This window comes from Charadrius vociferus, unplaced genomic scaffold, assembly GCF_000708025.1.
Source record: "Charadrius vociferus isolate BGI_N301 unplaced genomic scaffold, ASM70802v2 scaffold263, whole genome shotgun sequence".
Classification (NCBI taxonomy): domain Eukaryota; kingdom Metazoa; phylum Chordata; class Aves; order Charadriiformes; family Charadriidae; genus Charadrius; species Charadrius vociferus.
This window is the reverse complement of record NW_009647769.1, coordinates 890,129-908,713: the sequence shown is the minus strand read 5'-3', so window position 1 is coordinate 908,713 and position 18,585 is coordinate 890,129. Positions and strand designations below refer to the sequence as shown.

General features: G+C 39.0%; 1 protein-coding gene across 1 annotated transcript in view; it reads left to right on the top strand.

Annotated features, from left to right (window-relative positions):
- The window catches only part of VPS36 (vacuolar protein sorting 36 homolog (S. cerevisiae)), an 18,082-nt gene extending 7,955 nt beyond the window's left edge, over positions 1-10,127 (top strand). Inside the window, exons 6-14 of the mRNA XM_009882380.1 lie at positions 1,554-1,640; positions 4,059-4,091; positions 4,198-4,275; positions 4,681-4,815; positions 5,700-5,765; positions 6,330-6,394; positions 6,863-6,947; positions 9,423-9,499; positions 9,586-10,127. Coding sequence (XP_009880682.1) covers positions 1,554-1,640; positions 4,059-4,091; positions 4,198-4,275; positions 4,681-4,815; positions 5,700-5,765; positions 6,330-6,394; positions 6,863-6,947; positions 9,423-9,499; positions 9,586-9,679 — 720 coding nt within the window. The 3' untranslated portion in view covers positions 9,680-10,127. The remainder of the gene's footprint in view (positions 1-1,553; positions 1,641-4,058; positions 4,092-4,197; positions 4,276-4,680; positions 4,816-5,699; positions 5,766-6,329; positions 6,395-6,862; positions 6,948-9,422; positions 9,500-9,585) is intronic.
- Positions 10,128-18,585: the final 8,458 nt, after the last annotated feature.

The following is an 18,585-nucleotide window of genomic DNA, read 5'->3' as shown; positions in this document are numbered from 1 at the left end:
CGGCCCTTAACCGCTTCCAGGGAGGGAGCATCCACAACTTCCCTGGGCTACCTATTCCAGTGTCTCACCACCCTCAGAGTAAAGAATTTCTTCATAAATCTAACCTCTTTCAGTTTAAAACTGTTACACCTGATCCTGTCACTACACTCCCTGATAAAGAGTCCCTCCCCATCTTTCCTGTAGGCCCCCTTTCGATACTGGGAGGCTGCTATAAGGTCTCCCTGGAGCTTTTTCTTCTCCAGGCTGAACAACCCCAACTTTCTCAGCCTGTCTTTGTAGGAGAGGTGCTCCAGCCCTCATCATCATCTTTGTGGCCCTCCCTCTGGACTAGCTCCAACAGGTCCATGTCCTTCTTACGTTGGGGGTCCCAGAGCTGGACACTGTACTCCAGGTGTGCTCTCGTGAGAGTGGAGTAGAGTCACCCCTGCCTCGACCTGTTGGCCACACTTCTTTTGATGCAGCCCACGATGCAGTTGGCTTTCTGGGATGCGAGCGCACATTGCCGACCACATTGCCAGACCATTGTCCAGCTTCTCATCAACCAACACCCCCAAGTCCTCCTCAGGGCTGCTCTCAATCCATTCTCTGCCCAGCCTGTATTTTTGCTTGGGATTGCCCCAACCCATGTGCAGGACCTTGCACTTGGCCTTGTTGAACTTCATGAGGTTCACATGCACCCACTACTCAAGCCTGCCCAGGTTCCTCTACATGGCATCTCTTCCCTCCAGTGTGTCAACTGCTACACACAGATTGGTGTCATCACATGTATGTTGAATATATGAGTATGTTGAACATAAAATACTTAATGAACGAAATAGCATGATTTAAAGGTTGTTCAACATCAAATCAAAAATGTCCTCTGTGGTAAATGTAGTACCTATAAACATAGTTGCATTTGGGCTAATGGGGAAGCCTGTGCTGTGCTTCAAGAATCACTTAATGAAGATGCCTTACCTCCTGTTCTTATTCTTAAATCACAGGAAATCATTAACACTAGTGCTAAGCTTTGCAGTCAGGGAGTTGAGGGCTGGCACCACTGCCACTTACATACCAGCGTTTCTAAAACACATTTGATATCAAGTGAAAGGTTCACCATCACCTCCATTCTGATACTTCTCAGCAAGGTAAATTAGACTGCACTTAGCATTGTGTGGCTATGTTTCTTTAGGCTAGATTTCTTGAGCTAATCATATTTAGATACACATTTCAACAGCTCTGGTATAGATGTTCACATGGACTTGGGAGGCTTTAATTGAGATGAGCTGGAATGCTCAATCTGGATCAGGCTATTAAGCATCTTCATATTAATAGCTTCAATATAATAATCTTATTATCTGTCTACAACAGCAAATTCATACATGCTTTACACTTACTGTTTATTTTCTGATTGTGGTTTAAAAAGTACTTTGAAGAAATATATGAAATATTGTATGCATGATATCAACTCTTTGGGGTAACGTTTCCTGTCTTCTAATGTAAGGTTTTTCACAGTGAGGCGGATGAGAAAACTTAGCATTTCCTATTTTGATTCCTTTCATTATTTTCTTTTGCAGGCAGGAAGAATAAGGGCTGTAGGAATTGTGGGGATTGAAAGGAAATTAGAGGAAAAAAGAAAAGAGACTGACAAAAACATTTCCGAGGTAAATACTACTGAAGTTTCAAGGTCAACCACCTGTCTGACCCATTTACATTCATTCACACTCTCTTTTAGGGGCAGCTGAGACTACTTATTGTTTTTGTTGAGAAATCTGAATTGATCAGGAGTGTATAATTTATTTACTTTGTTTAACTGGCTTTTCAATATATCTAAAGATACTTCATTAAAACCATTCCTTTCAAGAAGACTGTTCTTTGAAACTAATGGTGTGTATTTATAAAATTAATTTTGGTAGAATTAGAAATCTGACTTCAGTGACTTTTCATTAGGGGACGCAGGACAAAAATGCATCTGCAGAGAGTGTCTATGACGAGTTTGGGGTTTTTTTCCTTCCATTTTTGGGTTTGGTTTTTTTTTCAGCTAATTTTCATTTCAATTGATAATATATATCAAGAAGAACACACTAATCCAAGTGTCTGCACATAACTGTGGTGAAGTTAGGTCTTCATCTTATAAATATTCCATTTTTAAATGTTAGATTTAGGCTTACAATTACAGTAAAATGTTATGCAGTCCAGGCATTGGCAAGATGTTACAAGTACCTTTGTGAAATACTTGGGCTAGATGGAGACCATCCTTTTCCCTAGAAACAGCACAACAGTTGAATTCCAGATATCAATACTGATGGACAACAGCAGCAATTAATTTCTTCATATACAACTGGGAGCAATATCAAAAATAGTCTCGTTCTGTCTTGGTAGTAGAGATTAATACAGAAGTACTCATAAACTACATGCAACAGATTAATTCTTGTGGCAAAGCTTTATGGGATTCAGCGTGCCACAACAAAAAGGGGATTCACTGCTCTGACACATAAGAAAATCATAGAATCGTCTAGGTTGGAAGGGACTTTCAAGATCACCAAGTCCCACCATCAACCTAACACTGCCAAAACCCACCACTAAACCATGTCCCTAAGCACCATGTTCATAGGTCTTTTAAATACTTCCAGGGATGGCGATTCCACCACTTCCCTGGGCAGCCTATTCCAATGTTTGATAACACTTTCGGTGACGAAATTTTTCCTAATACCAAATCTGAACCTCCCCTGGCATAACTTGAGGCCATACCTTTGTAGGCCACATGCTGTTTCAGATACTGGTAGCGTTAAACTTTTTTCTTTCTGTTTATGGGGAATGTAATGAATGAAGTTCTGTGTGTAGTTCAAAAGGTATTGTGGTTACATGCGTGTGTATATAGTTCAAAAGGTATTGTCTGGTTATTTTTTCCTTTAGTAGCTTTGTCAGGGAGTAAAAGAAATCAATTTATATGTGTTGTATGAACGGCAGAGGAAAACCATGACTTGTAAAGTCCTGCCTTCCTCCAGCTTTAAATGTTATAAATGACTTAATTTAAAAAATGGTGCCCTGGCTTCCAGGAAAAGGCTTCCTGCATCTGCTGTTCACTGCTGATAAGAATCCAGTTCTTTAGCCTTTTGTTTATCTGAGGAAGTTCCTGTTAGGTGTGTGCACATTCCCCTTTGTTTCCAGGCCTGCCCTCTGTGAGTCAGGCAAAGGAGGAGTTAGACCCAGCATGCTGTTTATTTAGCTAAATCAAGTGTTCTTTTGATGAATGATGTTTTCATGCAGGTTATAGATTATATATATATATATTAGAAATAAGATGGGAAAAGCCTTGTTAGAAAACGTTTTGTTGATGTCATACAAGTACAGCAGAAGGACTTTGGTTTACACTAGGGATTGGGAAATCTATCATAAATTACTGAATTTGGCAGATTAGGAAGCAAGAAGAAATGCTCCAAAGAGAAGCTTTTGTTCTGATAGTGGTAGATTATTGTTATATGGTGGTATATTTTCTTTTCTCCCCGTGGACCTAGCTTTGTCCCACTTAATTTTGGAGACCTAACTTAGGTACCAAATGTTAAGAGGCTAGACTTCTCCAGTCAGTGGAGAAACACTGGCACCATTAGGAGGTATTCAAGTGAAAAGCAAACCCTGTCCCTTCCTGGAGGCATTTCTTCCTCTTCTTTGCATGTTGAATCTCAGACCAATAAGCTTCTAAATAAGGTGCCTAAATGTAGATGGGAACAATTGGATCTTCCTGCACAATTCTGCTAAAATGTGTCTTTCTACTGGGGAATCAGTCAGAATAAGGTAGGAATCCCATAGAAGCAATGGCTAGAAGCTGTAGGCAAGATATATCTCTGGTCATTTGCTTTTCTTCATTCTTTGTGGTTTATGGATTGTATAATTTTGATTTTAAGACCTGATATAAAACAGACATATCAACCAATTATATATATCATACGTTGTAACATACTCATCTAAAGGGATAGTGGGTCCTACAAATATTTTGGATAGGCGGACAAAGGCAGGTCACTGTATGCATGAAGCCGAATGCTGTAATTGTACTGATCTGCAGTGTCTGCTTTTCATTTCAGGCTTTTGAGGATCTTAGCAAACTAATGGAGAAGGTACGGCCTGTGTCACTTACTCTAGTGGACTTATGCTTGTTTTCTCAGTTTTAAGCGTGCTTTTCTCTGTTGAGCTGAAAGTTAACTTATCTATGTGTCTTGATAGGCTAAGGAAATGGTGGAGTTATCCAAGTCAATAGCTAATAAGATTAAAGAAAAGCAAGGTGACATCACTGAGGATGAGGTAAATGAATTTTGTTTCTAAAGTCAACCAAAATGTTCCTATGCAAAGCCAAAAGCTGTCAGTTTAATACACGTAGTGTTAATAAAGAACATTTCATGATTGGGATTTTTGTGGTTTAATTCTACATAAAATAAAAGTCACTTACTTGTTTGGTGTTAGCTTTTCTTTTGACCCTTTCTTAAAAGCAAAGATTTTACTGCGTTTGTGTAATTTTTTGTATTTTTGACCTCTGCTAGTTAAAAATAAATTGTATTAAGTCTTGTATTCTCTTTGCTAGTAATTAACTTGGTAGTAAACTGAATTGATTTATTCACCAAAACTGTCTTATAGTAATAAAATCAAAGACTTTTAAAAACCAGAATCAATCAGTAGCTAATGTACTAATTTATTTATTTATTTGTTCAGACTATTAGGTTCAAGTCCTATCTACTGAGCATGGGTATAGCTAATCCAGTTACTAGGGAAACATATGGATCTGGTACACATTACCACATGCAACTGGCGAAGCAACTAGCTGGAATACTGCAGATACCATTAGAGGTAAAGTACCTGATTTTTGCACCAGCATTCTCTGCGTTCTGCTGAATTTTCATGTAAATGTCTTTTGGCTATAGTACTGTGCCCCTTTTTAAAGTCTCAGATTTAGCAGCACAGCCACCGCATTCAGTGTTTGTGGAAGGAATATATATTCTGTTTCTAAATAAGAGATTTTAAATATAAGTAAGAATTTTTCTTTGGAGTAAAGTCATTTCAACTCCTAATTTGCGAAATATCAGTGATACTTAGAAAATCATACTAGCAGTATTCATCCCTTGCCGCAGAATATTACTTTTTTAAAGAAAAAGTGAAACTTTTTAAAGACTAAATACTTATATTTTCACTGCTTAAATATTACATGTTTTGCAAATATAGCCCAGAGTTAGTACATAGATTACTCCCCATTAGTAATATCTCATATTTTAATTTATCTGAAGCTATTGCAGAATTCAGGATTCTCACCAAACAGTTAGATTTCATGTTTCAACTTATAAGGCTATGTGTCTACTAAAAAGCATGCTTATTACAGTATTTTTGTGAAAGGTATCTGCTACCTACTATGATCAGAATGGAAAACTGAGTGTATCTGAAAAGTAAGAACGGTAAATTGATGACACATATAGTATATTGTATCCTTCTTCCTGTGACTTAATCTCTGCTTTAAAATCAAAGTAATTTACAGTCCTTGGATATAGTGTTTTGCATTTTAAAATGATTAGAGAAAGATGTAACAACTTACCTCTTATGCTAGAAATACATGGTATTGCCTGGGTAGTTTTTTTCATTAAGGTCCATCCATTTACCTGTGTAATCAGTCAAATGCAAGTTGAGACACTGTGTTTACTAGATTCATGCTATTTCTCTTACCAGTCTTGTGCTTAACACAGGAGCGAGGAGGGATCATGTCACTTACAGAAGTGTACTGTCTGGTAAATCGCGCACGAGGATTAGAGGTGAGAAATTTGTTTTATGAAATATTTTATCAAATGTACTTCAGCGGTAAGGTAATTAAAGAAAAAGGGTAAAAATATTCCCTACCAATTGCTTACTCTACCTGTCTAATAGCATGAAGTGATCAACTCTTTATTGAAAACAGGGTTTTTTACCTTTTTCCTTTTTCCTTCCATGTAATTTTTATATATTCTCTATAAGTTGTCATAATGTATGCTGCTTTTTATAATACCATATAAAAGGGAAAATCCATCCTTATCTGGAAAGAAGACTGAAAGGAGAGAAAATATGAAAGAATGGTAAATGGTGTGGTGTTGGGTTTTTTTTCCACAAAATATATCAATTCTTTCTGTAAATGGGGCAAGAAGGATTATTGTAGAACATGTAGTAAGGGAACAGAAAGGAGCACAGCAGCCAAGAAGACAGGCTGGACAACAGAAAGGAAGAAAATTAACAATATTGTGTAGCCTGGTATATTTTATAGCTGTAGTTATTAAAACTGTTTGTTTTGGTGTTATGCTGTATGCTTGAAATACAAGCTGTGAATAAATTTACTATTTTAATAGCTGCTGTCACCGGAAGATTTAGTAAATGCTTGTAAGATGCTGGAGTCACTGAAATTACCGCTAAGGTAAGAGCTTTACAGATGTATTTATAAAACACGGCACTCACAAGTCAGACCATGGTGCTTGGCTGACTTAATGTTTTACCTGCAGTAGATTTTTTCTTTTTTTTTTTTTTAAACAAAATCATCCTTTGATTAAAGCTTAAAAGATGCTGCTGCATGCACCAACATCAACTCTATATTAAAATACGAAGTTTTAACTATGGTTCACTTTGCTAGGAAGACAATATTCTTTTAACTTCCGATACCGTTTTTTCAGACTGGGAAAAGTGTTTAGCTAAGACCAGACATACGCCCTGCTCTTTTCAGTCTCTTCAAATTTTGAAGATGCTTTTAAAGTTAAGTTCATTTTACAGAGCTTTTTTCTTTTTTTTCCTTTTGTAGTGTGGTTATAGGTATGTATGCATTAGAAATGTGACCATAGGTGATGTGCCCAGGGTTTTTAGTTACTTTGATTCGCTCTTTTGATTTTAGGCTTCGGATATTTGACAGTGGTGTGATGGTGATTGAACTCCAGTCTCATAATGAAGAGGAAATGGTAGCTTCTGCTTTAGAGACAGTAAGTGTACTTCATTTCCTTCAGTGTTCTGACCGTGCTGGGGAAATTTAAACATATTAGACATAAAAACTTGAGGTACAGGATTTCCTTTTGAGGTTTTGAAATACAAAATATTCCGCTTCCAAATCTTCTAACAGTAATACTGAAATAGCACTTTTCATCTTCAAAGTGCTGCGCAGGCAATAATCTTAGTCATTGCTTTCTCCTTAAGGGATAAATCACTTTTCTATCTCTTTTCAAACTTTGTTAGCCTTCAGCCTTCCTCCACATCTTTTGCACTGTAGGATGACATTCATGACATGTATTTAGCACTTAATTTAACAGAAGTGGACTTCAGACACTGTACGCAATGTGCTTGAAGGCAGTGAAAGTAGCTCTTAAATGTTGATATAGGCAGTTGTTTGGTTTGAGTTTATTTCAGAAAGTAGCACATTGGATGTGCAACATCTTGTACTAAATCTGCTGTTGTGAAGAGTGCTCAGTTGGAGAGTAGCGTGTATAGAATTAAGCTAGCTTCATCAGGAATAAAAAATAGTATAAATTTCTCAGTGTGGTCAACTTTTGTGGTCTTGCTACCTCTGGATGTCCTGCTGTCCCATTGTTTGATGCATTTTCCTGTGTCTTTTTCAGTGGAATGTAATTTTTTGTTTTTCATAGAGTAAAGGCTGATTCAGTGTATCCAAAGTTAAACATCAAGGTCAAAGAGGACTTTGACTTGACAGTCGAGAAAAAGTAGAGCTGTCACAGACACCTTCTCACTTGATATATGAGGTGGACTCTTCAGTGGGTTTTACATGATTGTTACCGTATAGCTTTCTCTCATCAAAAAAAATTTTATATAAAGATATGTACATAGCTGTCTAAAAGATCACATCCTAAATTATCAAAACTAAAATGCTTAAATCATTCAATATATGTTAATCCTTTCAGTTTATTTTCTTATATTTACAGAATAATACCTAGTCCATTTTAAGTTTTTTTTCTGATTATTTTTGGTTTCTAATTAATTTGTTGCCTCAGTAAGACTGCTTATCTCTTTGAAAGGAAAGGAAAAACCTTTTCTTGATAACAAATGAGGTCAACTGCAAAAAGCAACAGATGGTTGATTTATTACTGAAGTGCCTTTTTTCTTTTATTTTCATAATATGAGACTTTGACTCCATAGAAAAATGTAAGGTAGAGGCTTTGAATGAGGAAGGCTAGCCCATAAGGGAAAGGGAAGATGAGATCAGACTTGTGGCCAGAAGCACCCTGTACTTAATGTATAATGTACAGTAACATGAAACTTCTGAGAAAAATTGAAAGGAAGTCACAGGGTTTCAGCCAGGAGAGAGATGTGGGTTTGAATGGCTGGTGAAGACAGGAAATGATAGGGAAGTCAAAGGAACCCGAAGTCACCCTTGATGAGAGGAGTGGTTTGGGAAAGAAAGGTAATTAATCACCCATATGCATATGAGATTGTATAGCTGACTTCCGTTAGTCGGATTTGATCACTTAGCTTCATAAAATCTCAAGTTAGGGCTAATTTAATCTGAGTTTCTGTAAAAAGGCTGCTATTGAGAATGCCGCACCATAGACTCCTTCCCACCCAGTTATGTGGGAAGCAGGAAATGGCAACTGCATCTGGATTCACAAGTTTACTTGAATCTGAAGCGGTGGAGAAATTGAAGAATTATTAATTTGTACGGTAATAAAACGTAATGTTTATATGGGAAATTCAATGCAGTAATAAGCCCTGACTTCATAGCTAATGTTTTAAGCATCCACATATCCAACCTGTGTGACAAGGTTTCATTTTAGCATGTATTAGCTAGTGTGGTGGAGACAGTGAGAATGAAGTTTTGAGTCCCAAGACTGAACTTTTATGTCATTTGAATGTGATGGTGGCTTTTTACTGATCCCACTAGAATGCCATAATCTAGGGTGGAGTATAAAGATTTTGGGATTTACTATGGATAGTGGGGATATTTTAAATCAACTCAAATTCTCCACCTCTATCTGAGATAACTTAAATTTCTAAATTGATCACCTGTCCTGAACTGCTGCCTTTTATTTCGTTGCTCAGGCTTTGCTGTTTGCAGAATCACTTAGTACAGTTGGGCTGTTTGACTACTGAGTGTGACCGTAGACTGCAGTCTGTGAGCTATTTTAATTTTTCCGTGTATTTTGTCCCAAGGCATCTTTTTAAAAAAATCTGAAAGAAAGGGTACCACATCATTTTTTTACAGATTTAACACTTTTCTTTGTTCCTCTTTTATACTTGACAATTTTCCCAGGACATGGAAAAGGCATTTTTAAGGGAAAATACTCATAATTATTTGTACCTTTTTAAAAGACAAACAGACTAGTTGCTGTCATGAGGGATTTGCTACCAATTTTTCACTTCACAAGGCTAGACCTGATTCAGTAGCTGAGAGAACTTCACTGTTCTTTTAATGCCATAGTTTGTTTATTTGTGTGTTTGTTTTTTGACAGGTGTCTGAAAAGGGTTCTCTTACAGCTGACGAGTTTGCTAAGCTGGTGGGGATGTCTGTTCTCTTAGCCAAAGAAAGGTAAGTAATAACCACTGTGTTTAATAATACCTTCATTATCATGTTGTCCTCAAGTAATACAGCACCTCTTCTTTTGCTTTTTACAGGCTGCTTCTTGCTGAAAAGATGGGCCATCTTTGCAGAGATGATTCAGTGGAAGGCTTGAGATTCTACCCAAATTTATTTCTGACACAAAGCTAATGTCGTTTGTGTACAATTTCTTACGTAACACCTGAACGTGAGAGCAGAGGGCAGAACCCTTCCAACAACTGACTTTAAAATTTTTATTCTGTTAGTGAACTGCAACAGTGATGGACATTGCAATGCTTTACAGTTCTCAGGTATTTCAAGTGCTGAATCCTCTTACGTGGAACTGAAAGGAAATAGGAGTCACCAAGTCGGAAGCATGTTAATTGTCTCAAGCCAGCTAGCTCATGTTTCAAGTTTTATTTGATGTGCTCTGTAGTTTCTCATTGTTAGAGAAGTCAGATGAAGATTCCACACAAGTGAAAGTGGAGAGACTATCCCTGTAGACTGCCATGAGGGTTGGCACCCAGAAGACAGGTTACTGCATACTCCAATTTGAGTTTGTTTATGTCTAGAGCAACAAAGCAGACAGATGTATCCGTAGCGATAAGAAAAGTGACTTCGGTGTATACTGAGGTATAAGAAACAAACCAGCGTAGAATAACCCCTTCTCCCTGAAGTGATGAACAGTTTTCTAAGAGAGGATCTTGGGCTTCTTATACTTTGAGACCAAAAGAACCTGCTGCAGGAGAGATTAACATATGTTATGTGACTCTAGAAAACACGGTGTTTATTTTGTCATGTCTTATGCTAATATCTCAGATAGAAGCATTGTTAGCACAGACTTCCTCCCTTCTCTTTCCTTGCCATCTTCCTTCCTGTCTCATTATGTTGCACTTTGGGTGCCCTTTCTCTGTCGTCTCTATGTAGCAGAGTAGAGTAGCCTCCTGCCACTCTACCAGACTCTGTGCTTTAATGTGCTTGGTTTTCATCGTGTACTTCTTTGTTCGTTTCATCAGCCTGTTACCTGTTTTGGAGAGACCGTTCATTTGCTTATATCTCACGTGCAAAAATTAATACGCTTTCATTATTGAAGGAAGGAAGAAGAACATCTCCTTGTGTTTAATAGTCATGAGGTATTGTATTGTTTGGTATTCCAGTGTTCACATGGAATGCAATTTGATAGTCTCAGCTTTCATAACTCCAGTGGAGTTGTTACATTACTTGAAGAGCTGTTGGTGTGGTAATAATGGTAAATGGATGTTTATGATCCACGTCACTTAAATTTTTGGCATTTTCAAATGACGACTTTTAATAAATAACGAAATTCATCCAAGGTATGGGCAAGGACAACATATACGTAACTGCACTGTGGTTGTAATGGCCAAATTCACATTACAAAAAAAGAAAAAAAAGGCTTTTAAGAGCCTGAAAATATCTTCAGGACTATTTTGGTGTTACCATAGCTTGGACAAGCATTAAGAGCCTGCCCATAACGCATTCAGTGCAGAGATCCTTACAGTGATGGTGCTTTTGGTTCTAGGATGCTCATTTAGATCTGGGGAATTGTGTCCTCTTATCCTTGTCATGATCAAACTTTTATGCAGTGCTTTCTTTAGGGCAGTTTTCCTCTGTTTCATGAAGGTGCTAAAACTAATATATTTGTCATAGCTGAAGGTTCCACACTGTTCTGCGTTAACTATCTAGTATCATCTCTTCAGGAGCCTTACGGCTTGCTGCTTTTCTTCATCCTCCCCACAATCCACAAAAGAGGTCTATGTGAGGTACGCCAAGCATCATGCGTCTAAGGAGGGACTGAAAAGTGAGAAATTCAGAAGCAACAAGCTGATTTATGACAACTGTTTCTTTTGTCCAATACCCAAACCTGTCAATGGAGACCAGTGGTTCATGGGCCTGAACCTCTTCCCACAAGGGGGCATGTCTTCTGCAGAAAGAACAAGATCAGAAAGGAAATGCCAAGTGTAAACTCCCAGCCTCTGTTGCTCCAACCCTGAACATTTCATTATCTTAATTAAGCAATAACAGTACAGCCTGTTTAGAATGATGGTACCTTCTCGAGCTTTTCTTTCCCATGATTTTGCCTCGTCTTTTTTTTCTACAGGGAAGAAATCTATAGGGCGAATTGTATAGCTGGTTTAGAATTTAAACATGAGAAAATGACTACTAGACAGTGACAAAAATTAAAAGTTTTTCTTAAATAGACTGTTCTGTTGTTTTTTTTCCTTCCTGAATGTTTTGGGCAGCTTTAAAATCTTTACACATCAAAATCTTGTGATTCCATGGGGCAGGTTTTTAAAGAACATATTTTTGCTCTCCCATTTTGTACCTAAAAGGGTGCAAGATAGTTTTGATCAAAAATTACAAGGCAGAATTAAATTTATTTAGAATGCTCTAGTTCTGTTGCTGAGTAGCCTGTGACCCATGCCAGCCAGAATTGCAGAACTACAGATGTCTACGCAAGCACTAGCTTCATGAGAGATCCACTCTGAGTCCGAGCCAAGCATATATCCCGTGCTAGCGCTGGAAAGGCGTTTGACACATATGAAGGCGTTTTCCCAGCTGAAAGACAACAGAAATGATGGATCTGATACCATACTGAGTGCCAGCGCCAGAAGAACAAACGGAGTGACATGTTTAGGGGTGTGCAGTATCATGGTAGTACATCACGCTGTCCTAGACTGTCATTGCCCAGTCCTCTTACTATTGGTAGTACCAACAGAAAATGCATTTACTGTATTGAAGCAGGATTGTCGAAGAGAGGAAAATACAGGAGTTGGCATTCCCACAGATCATTCTAGTTTAATACAGGAGGTGCCTATATGAACCTTTCGTGTTTTGATTATTCCTAGAATATTTGTATCATGATACATGAACATTATCTCATTTTGCCAGGGCTGCCCAATTATACAGTCCTCCGAACAAAGGTTTGTAACAGAGGTCTGTTCAAAAAGTGCTCTTTTATGGAGCAGTCTTAAATTATTATTATGTTTTTCATTTTGAGAAGACAGGATTTTTTTATACTTCTGACAGGAAAAAAACGCTGCTCAGGAATCTGTACATCTTTTCCATTTCTCCTTTGCCTTTGTTTTCAGGAGGATTATATTCAGCCTATGGAAACATGGATCTAATGTGAACCATATTTCTGAAGTGCAAACATTTTTTCTCTCTGAAAGATAGATTTGTATGTGCATTTGGAAGTCTTCAGAAGTGTATCTTTAATAATCACTAGTGGTTGCATATTGATTAGCTAAACTCTTCAGTGCTCAGTTCTTCTAACCAGACTATTATAGCTTGTCCAAAGGGCCTGACTGTGCTTTTTGTAAAATTAGTGGAAGTATTGTCACCGAATTCATGAGGACAGTAGTGGGAGACAGCAGCAGCCTGTTGCTGACAGTAAAAGTTCCTCCTTCCTCAAGTCTGGGAGGCTCATTTGCAACTGGACAGTTCTTTCAAAACACTGAGAAGGCAAGAATGGCTGATTCAAAATTATTTGTGGATTTGATATGAAATCATTGTTTTCTTTGAGAGGAACCACCTCTCCAATGTTTTTTTTTTCCTGAGCTAGATTCAAAAATCTGATAATTGCATTGCTTCTCCCATTTTAGCAGTTCCCACTTCATCCTAATTCTCAGTGCTTCAGGCATTCACATGAAATGCAAGACACTCTTATCGCAGGTTGTCTTCTGCTGGGAAGACTTCAGCTATCATTTTGTTCTCCCAAGAATGAGCTGCAAGTACTAATGCTAAAAGGATATTCTGGGCATGTCTGTTGGCAACATTTATCTCTATTTTAAGGAAATACTTAAATACTTTTTGGAGCAGAGGCCCAAGTGTCATACCGTCCAGGCAGTTGTCCTGGCCAGCAGGCTTGAGAGTCATTTTTCTTTGTGTATTAAAGTATTATTCAGATATTAAAAAAAACCACCAAGACACAAAACCTTCAGGAGTGAGTGAGGAACCCTCAGTTTCAGAAAACCCCGTAGCCTGCTAGTTAGCACACACTCATGAGACGTGGACCTGACAGAAACCACCCTGCTTCATATCCCTGCTCCAGACCAAAGACCAGGTAGGATCTTGGGTCTCCTGCTTTCCCACTGGACTCTGAATGCTGGGACTTCAGATTCCCACTGATGAAGGAGTGCATTAAACTCTGCTCTGCCGTGCTTACAGCAACGAGGCACAGAGAGCTCAAGGTAAGGAAAAAGGGGCTGGTACTGGTGGAATAGTCACAGCGCTTCTGTGAATCTAGTCCTGCTCTGAGCATAAGGCTCAGACTATTTAGACGTTTTGCATTGTTTTGTTCAATTCAAAGTATGTTATGAACTTGGAGGGTTTCACTTAGATGATGGTGAATTATCATCAAAATGATCTCGGGAAGTAAGTAAAGGAGGGGACTGACACAATGTAAATGCTGTTTTGCTGTATTTTTGAAGTCAACAGTCAAACAAATCAGCGCTCCTGTGTCCCTGGCTTCATACATGTAAAACACTCCCAGAAACTCAAAAGACGACACTCGTTATTTTCTTTTAACCAAAATGTTTGCAGGAGGATACATGCTGTGTGAAGCACTCTCTTTTTTGCAAAGAACAATAAAGACAGCACAGTTGCACAGAACAAATTTGTGTCTGTTGCTGGTATGGCCTTTGTCCTGTGGCGATTGAATGATTCACTTCATGTAGGCAGAATTCTTTTCAAATGTTGCCTAAATATAACAGTATTTGACACAGTAGATGAGAAACGTCTGTTCTTTCAGCCAGACTCAGCAGTTGCGTGTGGCATAATTCCCCTGCGTTTCACTTCACATCGGTTGGAGAATTGGAGGTGTGTCCTTAAATTGCAAAGATACTCTGGTTTAATCCTCCTATTAAGTGAGAATGGCAAAACTCCCACCGACTGCAAACCCATCCTCTGTTATAATTATCAAATGTTGACTAGTTAACAGCTCTGAAAATGGGTGTATTGGATATGGCTGAGCTCTGATAGTGAGAAGGAAGAGCTTAAAAGACATTCTGGAATAAGATCACAAAATGTTTTGGTCTCTTCAGTAGAAATACTGAAGTAGGCACAACTGTTGCAAACTATTTCTGATCTTTCTGCATTCCTATTGTTTTTTCCACAGTGTTTTGGGAAAGCCCTAGATAAGGATAATTTATTTTTTTTTTCCGCTGGGATTCTATTTATAAGTTACAAGGCCAGAAGAGACTATTATGACCATTTTGCTTGACCTCTCGGGTAACAGAAGCTGTAGAACTTCCCTTAGTTAATTTGTGTTTGAAGTAGAACTTCTCTCTTAGGGACAACAAGAGATCGCAACTTCTGGGAAATCCCACCGTACCTCTTGGCAAATTATTCCAATGACTATTACCTGTTGTAAAAATGTTTTCAGAGTATGTAATTAGAGTTTGTTTAGTTTTGGCTTCCAGCCACTGGACCCTGTATTTAATAAGTCCTTTACTAAGAGTGAGTTCCCTTCATGCCAGGTATCCCGGAACATAACTGTTTCTTAAAACAGATGAATCATTTGGAGTCCTTCTGCCTACCATGTTGTCTTATTTTCTGCTCTTCCCAAGGTTTACCACAGTTACCTGATAACCACCTTAAATTGTGAACACCAGCACTGGACCAAGAAAAACTATTGCAAAGTACTAATTGCAGAAGTAATTTGTTTCCCCGTTTTTTGTACTCCCAGCCATCGCATATAGACAGCATGCCTATGCTATCAAATGTGCTTAAACCTATGTTCGTGCTTAGTTCACTCCCCGTCCACGTACCAAGATGTGAATATGATTCAGATGTCAGACTCCTGATGGACTCTCATTCCCGTGGGTATCTTCCAAAAGAGGGAAAGTGGGGTTCCAGGGTGGTCTTCTGTAAAACTGCACTACGTGAAGTACAGCCTGGTGTCCTGGGCGGGGGGAGGTCACAAGGGAGACTGTTCCTAAGCACAATATAAAAACTATGGGCCTGAACCACAGTGGAGTTATTAACCGACAGCATAGATGGAAAGGCTCAGGGCTTCATATGACTGAGCCCTGCAGCTTCCCTGTCAGCTTACCGATGCTTTCCCACAGACTTGCTTCCTCAGGGGTTGTCCTTTGTGCTACAGTTGAGTGATTATTTCTCGTAGTGACAGATGAATTTCACTTGATAATCTCTCCACTTTCATACCAATGGTAACTACTCTCTCTGATTCTCCTACAAGTTTTGTGTTTCCTCATAGCAATTTGATTGAGGTCTTATTTCTTGTGCTTGGTCATCTTCCTTTCAGGTGGGATAGTGGCAAAAGTAAAAAGTGACATCTTTCTCTCCTCGAAACCTGTGGGCAGCAGCACAAACTAGCTGATGTGACAGCAGGAGCTCAGGACTAGCTAATATCCCAGTATGATCCCCGGATCTTTGTAATGAGTACCCAGGAGGGAACTGCACATGCTATAAAGCTAGATATGTAATTTTATGGGAGCTACATTAAAATATGTATTGTTCATTAAGGCCCAGCTTACTCGGAGATCTGGATTGCTCAGCAGTAGTGACCTGCCTTCAGAATTTACCATTCTCGCAATTTGTGTTACCTGAAAACCTGAGCAGTGATGATGTTACATCCTCTTTTAGGTCTCTAATAAAAGTTTTAAATTGCTAAAGACGAATCCAGGCTTAAATCTTTAGGTAAATACATCCTGCATGAAGATGATACATTAAAATGACATTTTGAGCCCAATTAGCCAACATTTAATCTTTTTAATGCACGCTGTGCTAATTTTGCAGAAATGTCCTCGGTGGAAATGTCAGGGGTTACCAAGCCAAATGTTCTACGGAGATGTTAAGTATTATTACATTATACCTTTACTCACCAAACTCACAACTTTATCTAAAATAGATTTTCCACCAACCTTTGTCAAGTGGCATTGTTGATGGTACTCTCCCTGTTCATTATCAGCTTTTCCATCCCCGTGTCTGTCATCAGGGTAAGGCTGACAGGTCTGTAGCAGCCTGGGCTGCTCTCACTTTACAAATCAACCAACCCACTAATAACCCGGCACATCCCGTGGCCTGAAACCTCCACAGCATCTGCACACCGATGGGAAAAAAAACAATGTTACAGGTTATCGGATGCAAGTTTATCCAGAGCTGCTGATTTTAAGTTGTTTAACTGGAGCTGCTCCTAATTTACCATTTCAGGCTTGCATTGGACCAGAACGTATTTTGTTGCCATCCTGGAATACAGCTCAGTCATCTGTTTTCCTCCCCAAAACAGAACAGAAATATTTATTGAACATCTGTGCTTCTTTTGCATTCCAATTGACAAAGTCAATTTTTTTTTCACATCAGTAGGATAGCTACCGTTCTTTTGGTTCAAAAATATGTTAAAATCAGAAAAACCTTTATCACTCAACATCACTGGCTGCAGATCTCATCTTCTTTTAAGATCTTTACCAGTTCTATGCTTCAAATTTCTACCAATTCCTGATAATTTTACCTTTTTTTTTTAATTAATTTAAATGCATTCTGTAGTTAAATTATTAGTATTCTTGTCAGTTTTCTTTTTTTCTTTTTTTTTTGATAGCTTGAGAAATTTTCTCGAACAAGGCAGAGGTACCATTTCCAAAAGGATACATTTCAGTTTCTCACTGTTTCCAGCTTTCTGAAGTTTCCCCCTAAACCACCAAACATTTACATTTCTGTTTTGGCCCTTACCTTGTTCATCCATATCAGATGATTAGCTTGTATCCCAGCCAGCACTACTTTGGGGGTTTCACAATTAATTATTCTTTGCCAGTGCAGATGAGGGCAAACAGAGATTTCTCTTGCTTGCACGCTTTTTTTCCTGAGTCAGGATATTATTAACACTCCCGTTAGGAAGCTTGAGGTCATTTTAATATCAGCAAGAGGACACTTTTAGCATATTTTGTATAGATAGAAATCAAACGCAGTGTCGCATCTCTCCCCCTATGCAGAGCAGCGAGGGAATTCAGTAGCCAGCCATTCTGCTTTCACACCTGGGGGTCTGTAGTCAATATGTGCTACAACACGATCTTGGTTTTATGCCAATGGAAAAAAAGGACATTTTCTTCCCAACCCAACTGTGCTGGCAGGGGAGAGAGCCACAAACCAACACACCACCTTATGCCCACTGAAAACCACCAACACAGCCAATCTGGTGGTGGTGCCCTTCATATAAATACCCTTAATTTGGTTCGGGTAAAATCCGGCAGATTAGTTTTGGCTTGTGGCTGTAGTCAACGTGGCTGCTATGGCCCGGCTAAGCAAGGGGCAGCTGCCCGCAGCCTCCGACACTGCCTGTCACTGCACGTGCAAGCATATTCTGCACAGCTGTCAGCAGCTGGAAAACAGCTGACCCTGTTTTTACAGGCCAGGACCCTTTTTCCTGCCTGACCTTCTTGTCACGGCTGCTTTTAACGTTTCAGCCGTGCAGGTCACCTCAGCACAGTGGCTAGCTGGGCTCTGCGTGCAGGCGGGATCCGTCTGCACGCTCCTCGCTTGTCTATCACATCGTTGGCTGGTGCTACAGATGAGCAATTAAAAGGTCACTCTCTTTTTGTATCCTTCAGCCTCTAAACTCATTTTATTCTCAACATTATGGTTGTGGGCTAAATGAGTATTCGTCTGCTCCCTCTTTCTCCTGTCCCTTCTGTTATTAGTTTCTCGCTCTCCAGGGAGACCGACTTTAATGGCAAGGAACCTAGTATTTCATCTGCCCCTAGCCAGATGCCTCAGAGACCAGCTCCGCTGAAGTATTTTAATGAAAAATATGTTCCTGATGAAATTTGGACGGCACATTAACAAAGACAGATCTTAGTCTTTACCATCACAGCAGGTGTGTTACGTGCAAACACAACCCAGTGTGCTTCAAAGGGTTTAATAATGTAGCCTGTGTATTTATCCCGCGCTCATCCTTCTGTTATCTGGGGTCTTTACAATTTCTGTCATGTAATCACAGGGGCCGACTTGTGTTTTTTAATCACTATTTTTTGGACTGTGTCCCCTTTTGGATTTATTGACACAAAGACGAGATGGGTCTAAAAGAAGGCATGGAGCGGGAG